General features: G+C 34.4%; 1 protein-coding gene across 1 annotated transcript in view; it reads left to right on the top strand.

Moving 5' to 3' along the window:
- The first annotated feature begins 9,071 nt into the window (after positions 1–9,071).
- LOC118200864 (carboxypeptidase B-like) overlaps positions 9,072–11,466 on the top strand; it is a 63,014-nt gene continuing 60,619 nt past the window's right edge. The window contains exon 1 of the mRNA XM_085820039.1: positions 9,072–9,228. Coding sequence (XP_085676165.1) covers positions 9,122–9,228 — 107 coding nt within the window. The 5' untranslated portion in view covers positions 9,072–9,121. The remainder of the gene's footprint in view (positions 9,229–11,466) is intronic.

Below are 11,466 nucleotides of genomic sequence, written 5' to 3'. Positions count from 1 at the left end.
GATTATCCCTGTTGTTAACATAAAAACGTACATATCAATAAATTAAAAATATTCGTTGTGAAAATAAGATAATTCATTCTGTTTGAAGAGTATTTCTTATGCAGGTCATTTAAGAGTGAACAGTTATTAATGTAAAATTTAACACTTTAAATGTGTACGAATGCAAATTAGGAAAGTTCACGTTGAATAAAACTGTGCATTGGGTATTATTATAGAACATAGTTTGTCATATATAGACTGCGACAAAAATTGCTAAGACTTCTACTATTCCACACATGTAATTATGCTTATATTTGATCTAACTTCGGACAGAAAATTTTCACAAGAAGTCCACAATGCTTTGATTATTTTTTACAGGAAATTAAGTGGTAAAACATTTTCAGACATCATGCTTAAAGCGCAGCAAAGGTCATGTGAAAGGACAGAAGTATTATTGGAAGCCCATTGGCCGATTCTAGAAACCACTCCCTCGGTGGCTATAAAGGTGAGCACTTACGAAATATACCGCCAGAACTCGAACCTGGACTTCTCGAATACGCGCCGAGTGTGCTAATGTTACACATTTCGAACCACATGCACGTTTCAAGAACATTTGAGCTAACGCCACTTTGGGATAAAAATATTTAAAAATAGCATGTCTTTAGAATTTCCGATAGACAATCTCGCGCGCTGGAGGTAAACTCTACAGTGTTGCCACTGCTCAATTTAAAATCGTTGAATTTTTTAATCAGAAATTCATTAAGGTTTTACAAAACATGAAACAAATTCAAAATTCAAAATTATGGCTACCATGTGCTCATGTTATTCAAAATTCGATGACTCATAGTTGTCCGTCTCATAGGTACCGTTGTTTTTTCACAATGGGAGAAAAATAACATGTATTCATGTAAATTCATCATTATTTAGTTTCTTTAAAGATAATACAGATATTCTTTAAATATAATTTGATGGGAACAATTTGAAAAGTGAATCGACGCAAAATGCTTTCTCGAGATCAGTAGCCCTTCTGTGCTAACTTCCATCTGTGTTAAAAAAAAAGTGACGAACTATAATTTTATTTACGAAAATATTTCGGTGTACGATCACTTTTGTGCCGTATTTTATCTATGACTCCTTACATTTTCAGCTTTAGAAAAAGAAAAGTTTGGTTTTATTCAAAATCGCATGGAAATAATATGAAAAAAATACTACATTCGAATTTAATTCCGGGCTACAGCGCTTTACTACAAATTCTTAAAGTGTACGAACACTTTTGGGAGCTACTGTATTCGTTTCGAGTTTGTGCACTTTTGCTGTATTAAATGCATGCATGCGTATAGAAAATTTTGTAGCCAGGATATATCAAATGAAAGATACTCTGCATTGAAATATATTCTTTATAACAGTTGTTCTAATGTAAAAGTTTGTTCATTCTTATCGGTCTTTAAGACTTTTAGAAACAGTGTTGTAACTCACCCTTTTCCCCTCCCCCATGCAGGATCATTAATCTCATCAAAACGGTGAAAGTTCTTACGCAAAGAGATATGCCCCAAGGAAAAATATGCTAGACCGGTATTTAGGTGGCAAAAAAACTTATTTTCTTCTTTTTTTCTTTCTATTCTGTTTCAGAGAAAAGCGGTGCAAGAAACAAAGCTCTCATCTTCAGATGAGCATTGAACTAATACTGAACGTCTTGCCAGTGAAAGGCGCAATATTTTGATAAAGGTGCCTTAATTTCGCAGGTTCTGATTACTTTTAGACTGAAAACAACAGAATGTTTACTGTAATTAGAAAACGTGCGAACTGATATTTTCTTCACTAAAAGCGAATTATTATTGTATTCGAGAGATAGGAAAAATGCTTTAATGTTTACGTTAGTCCTCAATTTTTTCAGTTCCCAGTGGAGAAGTATTTCAGAATCTTTACTGTTGGCCGGGGTACTATTAGGTTTAGCTGGTTAGCAAATGCAATGGTATGACTCGACTGGTTAAATTAAAAAAAAAATCTAAAAGGTTTCAGATTTTAAATTACGTCCAAAGGGGCGTATTTTTAACGTTTTGTGTGTTACCTTTACTTATTAAATATCATGTTCTTTGCACTTAAACCATAAAATGTAGTTCAATAGCAATGTCGCAAAATAATTTTAAAATGAGCATATCTCTAGAATTTCCGATACACAGTTCCGCGCGCTGTAGATAAAAAGGTCCCCCCCCCGTAGAGTGTTGCCATTGCTCGCTTTTAAATCACTGAGTTTGTTATTCAAAAATTCGTTAAAGTTTTACAAAATATGAAATCGATAATAAAACAAATTTCAAATTTGGTCTTCCACATGCCCATATTCGTAGGAGGATTACGTCATTCAAAATTCGATGGCTCTATGTACCGTTGTTTTATCACAATGCGAGAAATGTACATACATTTATGCAGATTTTTCATTATTTAATTTCTTCAAATATAATGCAAGACTAACATTTGGTGGCAACAGTTTGAAAACTGATTCGCCGTTTATAGTGATTTAACGTAAAATCGCAAAACGAAAACAGTAGTCCTTCAGGGACAAAGCCCCTTTGGACTAAAAAATTGAAATATATATTTGAGATTCATAACAATTTACCTGAAATGTATTGAATAAGTATGAATTTTTAATGACCATATCATCGAACAAACGGCGATCGTATTAACTGATTTACAATCATGATATATTTTCTCAAAACTGGCTCGAAGTTGGACATGTCTACCTCCTTAACGTATCTTGTGTTTAAGTATTGGGCTGTGGCAGTTCAACGCCCTTTCTTTAAATTAGAAAGTTCATTTTGTTCGTTAATTGAATAAAAGGAATTTTTATCAGATAAATGTTTTTATTTCTGAATCACACTATATTTTCATATATTACTTCATTCCGTTAATAAGTATTTTTAGTTTTCTTATTCCGTATTGTTTATTTCTTGGAAGTGTATTTTGTGGGGTTTTACCTCCCCCTCCCACATTTCTTCAATGCTGACGTCATGTCCGATTCTCCTCCTAGCGCACGCGCGATAAGAATCTGATTTCTTCCGAACTTCAAAAAAAGAACTATTCCCGTCTGTTCTGAAAGTTCATTTTGTTCATCGCTCAAATTAATGTCATTCTAACGCTGTATGTATACAGGGTGTTTCATAGGTCATGGGAAAAACTTGGACGGCTGGTGGAGCATACTAAAACATGCATGTTTTTTTTTAGGAATGTAGGGTCTAAAATGACGGGTTAAGGCAGGAACGCAAAAAATAAAGGGCACGAGAGGAAAATGTGTTTATGTACAAAATCGACGCAAAGTAGCAATACAGTATTCACAATAAATGCTCAAAATTGCGACCACCAGTAGTCATACATGCTTGGTAAAGTAGCAGAAGGGATTGACGAACATTTGGAAAACGACAGGCACTTCGCCTACGCTTGCAGCCGCAATGGAAGTCGTGCAACAAGGCCCTCCAGTAAGTCAACGGAGTCTCGTAAATGATGCTCTTCAGATGACCCCATAAAAAAATCCAAGCTGGATAAATCTGGCGAACGGGTTGGCCATCGAACGGGTCCACCACGGCCAATCCATCGGCCCGGAAATGTCCCATCCAAGTATCCGCACGTGGTTATTGGCTGATGCACCATCATGCTTGAACCACATGCGATCATGAACGACAGCCGCAACATCCGGCAGCACCTTTTGCATAAAAATATGATAGCATAAGCCATTTGTACATGTAGCTAAGAAGTATGGGCCTATGAGGTAGTCGCTAACAATACCCGCCCACACATTCCCGGAGAAGTGAGTTTGGAATGCATGTGGACGTGTGCCGTGTGGATTATGAGTTGCCCACACGTGCTCTTGAAGATGCCGTCCTGTGAGAAAGTTGCCTCATCCGTGAATAGCACATGTGATGGGAAATCCGCCTGCGCCACACACTGCTGCAGGAACCAATGACAGAAATGAACTCGAAGAGGGTAATTTGTCTCTTGCAAGGCTTGGACTCTCTGCAAATGGTATGGGTGTAACCATTTTCATGCAATACTCTCCAAACGGTGGAATGACTCAGCTGTAGACGACGTGCAATAGCTCCTATACTTGTCTGAGGTGATTCATGCACAATGTTCAAGATTGATTCTTCAATGCGAGGTTGTCGTGCACTTCTTCCGCTTTTAGTGTCAGAGGTGGCTTCAAATGACCCGTTTTCACACAGAAAACCGATGCAACCTCTCGAACATTGTGTGCTTCGGCATACGCTTGTTCGGAAACCGTTCCTGGTACAACCGTAGCGCTGCTCTGCCATTCCAACTCACCCATCACGCTCGACATCAGAGTTGCGAATGATCCTCTGATGCATCGGATCGGGGATTGTCCGACTCACTATAGCCCTCTACCACTGCATTGCCAGCCAATCACAGCTGTAATTCCTATTACTGTCAGTGTTCCCTTTTTTGAACATTTATTGTGAATACTGTATTGCTGCAAAGAAGCACTTTGCGTTGATTTTGTACATAAACCAATTTTCCTCTCGTGTTGTTTTTTTCTTGCGTTCCTGCCTTAACCCGTCACTTTAGACCCTACAAAAATGCATGTTTTAGTACGCTCCACCACCCCTCGAAGTTTGTCCCATGATCTATGAAACACCCTGTAGTATATATTGATTTATTAAAAGAATTTATTCTGTATAAATTGGTGTTTACTAATTATCTAAGAAACTAAAATTTAAAAAAGTACCTTTTTAAACTTTCTGTCTTTTTCAGCTAGTCATGTAGAGGAAAAGACAGAAATTTGTATTCTTGCATGTAGCTTTTCTTTCTTTTTGAATGAACTTAAGTTCACTGTAGTCGTCAAATGTTTCTTCTGCATACTTTTTCGTGTGTATTAGAACAATGGCGTCAAAGGCACACTGTATGCTAGCTGAATGCACGATCTAAAAGCAGCTGATGAGCCGAAATGTTATTTTTACCAAAATGAAAAGGCCTTTTTTTTAATGACAAAACTAAATTTTAAATTTTATTTACTAAATACATTCAAAAGTCGTTAATTCGGACACCCATAATCCGGAATGATCTATAATCCGGACCTCAAAGCTACAAACTTTCTGCGCATGCGTCGCGTTCACGCATGTGCACAGGCGTTTACGAGAGCGCATAAGACCCTTACGGCTGCGAATATGTTTGTGCGCATGCGCGTTTAATGTGTAACGGAGTTATACGCTAAGCTAAAGTTATCTAATTCAGTTAATGTTGCAGATTGCGTTGTTCCTTAATCTTCGAATTGGATCCGGCTTATTATTTTTTGCAGACTGTTAGAGCAATTTTATAAAAGTAAGCTTGAACTTTCGATTATGTCAAATAGAATTTCCGATATATGTTTACTACAAAGCGAAAGTATGTTTTGAAATCCGAAATCTGTTTATCAATTTCACGCTGCTCTGCGGCAGAGGGGGGGGGCAGAAACGTCATTATTAGATTATGATAGATTAGAAAGATTATGTCAAATAAAATTTCCGATATATATTTACTAATTTGTAATTTGTATCTACAAAGCGAAAGTATGTTTTGAAATCTGAAATCTGTTTATCAATTTCACGGGGCGGATTGGAAGTTAATCTGTCAGCACTATCCTTATCTTCAGGGCAGATGTTTTTATTTTATTTGGTTTATAATTCCGTACTAAGTGTAGTATTTTATCTCGATGTACTCCGTCTTTGATATGATTTAAATCTTCCTCGTCATTATATTTCGCTTCCGATAGTGAAGAAAGTGACCCAGAGGTTATTGAAAACGAAAACATTTCGATTGACAAATTAGTCGGTATTCTCAACACAGCAATTATAGGACTTGAACAGCAGAACTTTGTAACTAAACAAGAAATTATGTCTGTTTAATAGAATTAAAGAGAAAGTATTATCACATGAAACGAAGCAACTTACATTGAAGGAAATGTTTAATAAAGTAAACAAATAAATATTAAGCTTTTTCTTTTTGTAAATTTTGATACCCTTTAGATCATAATTGTTCTTTATTTCATAAATTACGGTTTCATATTTTTAATTTTGTAATTTCTGCATGCCATCTTACCAGATTTAAACTGATGATCTATAATCCGGAAAAATCGATAATCCGGAATCGCCGAAGTCCCGAGGAGTCCGGATTAACGACTTTTGACTGTATTTATAAAATCATACATAAAATGTAAAAATAACGGTACGATTTATATATTTTCTGTTTGAAATCCGATGAATTGCTGATGGCTATACTTTGTAATTCAAACCGTACTGAGGAATAAAGATTATATTTTCAGACTGATATTTATTTCAAATAATTATAATGTGTTTAAACTACTAAATAACACACTTGAACTAAGAATAAACAAATTATGAAAACTTTCCAAGGGACAACTTGATAATAGATAATGGCAAAATCTTCTTTTTTTCTTTTATTTATTAAATTTTTCTTTGACGCGCAGAGAAAAATTATACATATATTTGAATGCAAATAATTATAAACTTCTTTATTTCTTGCAACTTTAAGCTACTTGCCATCAATAGCAGAGTAGACAACACATTTTGCTACTATTTTGCCTCGAATCTATTATTACAGAGAAAAAGTATCGGATTTTCCGCCAAAATCTCTACGAAATATTATGGGATTATTAAACAAGTGAATAAAACAACAGATGTTAAGGATGTCATTTCGCAGCCGCCTGCACCTCCAAAATACGGCAGATAGTGTACAGTTTGCGCCCGCAAAATTTACAGCCATAGATTAGCAACTCTTATATCTGGGAGTTACAGCACTTTTGTGTGAATCCTGGAAGATAGCATGCGCATCGTATGGCACTGTCTATTGCTTGAGTAGTATGATACAGAGCGGTGAGTATGTATGACCATTCGTAAGTAAAGTTTTAGAATAACAAGTGTGTTGAATGATTTTCCACATGCTTGTAATTCCTCATTTCAACATACTGGAAGGTTCCAACATATATTAACAAGCGCTTTGTACATGAGTTGCTTATCCTGTAGGAAGAGCAAAATTCCATAGCAGCAGTTGCCTGAAAATTAGAAAAAAAGTATCGAATTGTCACAGCTCTTTATATAGTTGGTACAATGGAGCAGAAAGTGGCACGAACTTGTCAGTATAACATATACAGGGTGGTCAAAATAAAACTCCTGGCATGTATAATTCTAACACTACATTTACCTTTAATGAACAAGAGAACTGCCACTTTCCACAAAATGTTGGAAATAGCTACCCTTGATGTCAATGAAGCAGAGTACTTCATTTATTAATCTGTGAAACACGTATAAAAACTCTTGATGAGGGATGACAGCAGCAATGCTTTCAGTGTTCTGCTATAGCGCTTCCAGAGCGTTGGAATTGAGTACATTCCACCCTACTTGCTCTGCAGGTAAAAATCATACGAAGAAAGATCGGATGATAGCAATAGCCAAGAGATTTTACTGCTTTTGCTGGCTTTGCTTTCCTAATTGAACACTTTATGAACTCGCAATAAGGCTGAAAGTGCGATGTGTCTTGTTGATAGCTATGTTGCTGAAAATATCTATAAAGGCTTTCGTCTTCTGTTCTTGTTCTCACCAATAACGCCGCAAATATCGCTCCAGGCTCATTAACATTTAGCCGTTTAGGTACATAACTTAGGACAGTCTGACACGTGGAAAATATGAGGACTAAGAAAGAGAAGAGGGAGGTGTAAAGATACCACAGGGCTTGCAGAAACAATAGGAGCAATGGAGAGGCATAAAACAGAGCAAAAGCGAGTCGTAACGTAAAAATCTTTCATCTTCTGTGAGTTGATCTTATTAAGGGATTAAGCTGATTTTGGAAATACCGGTGAGAATTAACTGTTTAGTAAAAAATCGTTTTATGATGCGGAAACTGGACATTGCACACCAAACATCATTCTCAAGGTTATGCAACGGCTATTGAGCGCACTGATGAGGATTTGTTGATGCATAATAGTGCTGAGTTTACATACTCGGACAGGCCTTGTCCGAAGAAACGAAAAGCTGAGGAACAGTAAGTCCTGCTTTCACTACATTTCACAGGTTTGTCAGCAACTTTTAACTCGGATATAACAGTACACCGCCAAGGTGACGTATATCCTAGGTCGAGCCATGCAGAATCCTAGTCAAAACAGAAAATTTATAGATATAAATATTCAGGTTTTTTTCTGATAATTTTCTCACAGGACGATCTCTTAATTCCCCTTGCTCAGATTTTGTCGGATTTGGTTTTAGACTGTCTTCAATATTTTCTGATGTTTGAGCTCTTTTTGGATAGTTACGGTTTTATTCGTCACAGAGCCCATTTTGCTCCATTCTATCACTAAGTTTCACATTGCATATTTTGCTGAAAGTTTTGCCAACATAGTTCCATTCTTAACCTTTTGAACTTTTCTTGTTGGAGATAGCCCAAATACTGTTCCTCAAAAGAATGAAAGCGTAAACTTTATGAGCATTTGTGGTTTTCACCCTTCCAACAATGTGAATACTTTTGTTTTATGTGTTTTGACACTTGTGCCTAAATGTTAAGAACAAAGTAACAAACTAAAAACAAAATGTAAGCTAACTACTAATATTTATTAGCTTTTGCCGCCTTTTTTTACATTAAAGTGATACTTGCAACATGAAATGTTAACACGCGTTTATTTTAAACAGATCTTACTGCGCAACGTCCTGGCAGAAACGTGCAGAAAAACTGGTAACAATGCGTAGAAAATGCATGTACGTCATGCTTCTGTTCTAATAACCTTATAAGCATATAAAATTTTCTCTAGGGTGATATGAATGGTCATGATAGATTACATATTTTTATCATACTGAACGAAATAAAAAGAAGGATTGTGGAACTTATTGTGTACATTTAAAAAAAATTCGCGAAATAAGGAAAATCATTAACATTATATGCGAATTTTCTAATCAAATGTTTGTAAACACTTATTTGACCGGTCATGGTAGGTTTAACGTTAATGCAATAATAGGAGTAAAAAGCCACATATGCCACTATTCCCCGAATGAAATTTATATGAGTTATAAAAAGAAGTTGCACTCGAAAGTTGTGCGGGTTGTTAAGGTGCAACGATTTCGAGGACTCTCTTCACCTTGAAATTACAGCCGGCATGAAAGGTTGCAATTTGATCGCTCTCTGCTTCATTCTAATATTCAAGATCAGTTATTTTCAATGCCTGAATTTCACCACTCCTGAAAATGAACGCCATTTTCATAGGTAAGTTATAATAATTTCATCTGCTATTTACTTTTTCTTTAGTACAAGTTTGTGATGACATTTGAATTCGGTTTTGACGCATTTCGAATGCGAATTCAGTTCACGCATTCTTAATTCCATGCATCAAATCACAGTTTAAAATTTGTGATTTTGAGTTCTTGTTTCGCAAATTAAAGCATTTTGTTCCAAATCCAATATATCTATATCTATATCTATATCTATATCTATATCTATATCTATATCTATATCTATATATATATATAATATTATGAGCTATTGGTCAGTTAAACTCAGTCAGATTTATGTTTTCGAAGTAAATTTAAATATTGAACAGCAAGTAAATCGAACATTATTCCTGATTAATCGAACGAAAAACGGTGCCTTTTCCATCTTTAAAAGTTTTTCTGACTTGTCTGAGATCCACCGCTTAAAATTCGAATTTTATTTTAAGATAATTCTTTGCATATTCCGTAATTTTACATTAAAGGAAATATATTTATTTAGTTTTGATTCCATTATAGGATATTAACGTTCTTTCTTATAGAACACCTTGAATTCATTAAACTGTTATATGTTAGATAGTTTGGGGGACAGTTTTCTCCCCATTTTCTTCTTCCTTTATTAAACATTTTCAGAAATGATCTGCCATGTTATATTCGAAACGTTCGTATATTTAAGCTAACGCAAAATTACATCCACTGTCGCAAACATTCGAATCTTGAAAATAGTTTATTAACGTGACAAGAAAATTATTTTGTGTACTTCATGTAATTTGAGTTTGAGCTTAAGTATAGAACTGAACTAATATGCAAACTTAATGTTAAAGTTTTGCGAATAGAAAAAACGAGAAATGTAGATAGAAAAATGCATAGTTTAATTTTCTCTTAGTTAAAAATTTCTTACTGCAGACTTTAAATAGAAATAGTCAAAATAACTAAATGAAGATGTATTTATTAAATTAAAATGGATTACTATAAGTAAGTAATTAATTGCTATGCGATAAACATTGGATTTTATAATTACTAAGCACGGGTTTTATAAGCACTTTTTAAATAAAGTTTTATTTAATTTGATAAAAACGTATTCGTCATCATTTAGGCATTTTTGAAACGCTTTTTTTACCTAAATGAGTGAACAAATTTATTCATGATAGTTAAAAATGTCATTATAAATCTTAAAATTTCGGAATTTGGTATATAGTTCCAAAATGATTTAGCTATTAGTTCAAGTTTCAAGATGAAATAGAACTTTTAATTCCCCCCCCCCTCTAATTTAAGCATGTAAACACTTTACCTTGAGAAAACTCAACACTGTATGTTGATTACACAAATGCAAATTTACGCTTTTAAGAATAGAAAACGGCAATTTAGATGACTTTTTCTTCTCAGCATAAACAAATTGTGCTGATTTTCGTCTCCACTAGAAGATAATACGTTAATACATTGCTATTAAGATTTTTTTATCTGAATTATATTTGAATTCTGCACCAATTTCTATTTAATTCAGATAAAATGCAAATTAAGGGAATATTTCATAATTAAATGTTTGGATACGGTTCTATTATCGTGACTGGATTCAAATATCGCCAAAAGTTGACGATCTGGCCGAAAATTCGAAGCATAAAAATAATCACCAAAATATTTAAATTACAATAAATTAAATACGATACGGTTAAGTTGAAAAAAAATCCAAGGGAAAAAATAATAACAAATATTCGTAAAATTAGAAATTTTAATGTAAATTAAACAACTTGCGAAAGGAAGCTGAAAAAAAAAGTAATTTTATTGTTTTTCGTGCACTTTTTTTCAGATTGAATAATTCCTCATTCCTGAGGAAACTGTGTGGAAGATATTTCATCGTTAGGCAAGTCCAAATTTTAAAATCCGTGGTATATACAATAATATTTAAACACAAGTGACCGCTACATCTTTGGAATTTGCATTCTTGTTGCCAAATTTGAAAAGACGTTCTTTTACTTTTTCTTGAAAAAGTTATCATTGTAACGACTTTAGAAGTAAACATTGGCGGCTTCATGTGAACCAATCCCTTGGCGAGTTTAGCAAAACATTTGGCAACGACTCCGATCCCGATAACAGAATAATACCAATGTTTGTATTTACATGTTTAAAACTTTAATTTGCGGCATTATAGCAATACCGTTGTTAAATCTTTTGATTTATATTATCAACATTTTATTGTTTTGTTTTAAATCTAATATTAATTTTGTAAATAATACTA

Source organism: Stegodyphus dumicola, chromosome 7, assembly GCF_044657685.1.
Source record: "Stegodyphus dumicola isolate Sdum_Otavi_A_Nest chromosome 7, ASM4465768v1".
NCBI classification, from domain to species: Eukaryota; Metazoa; Arthropoda; class Arachnida; order Araneae; family Eresidae; genus Stegodyphus; species Stegodyphus dumicola.
The sequence above is the reverse complement of the archived record's forward strand: the minus strand, read 5'-3'. Positions and strand labels throughout refer to the sequence as shown.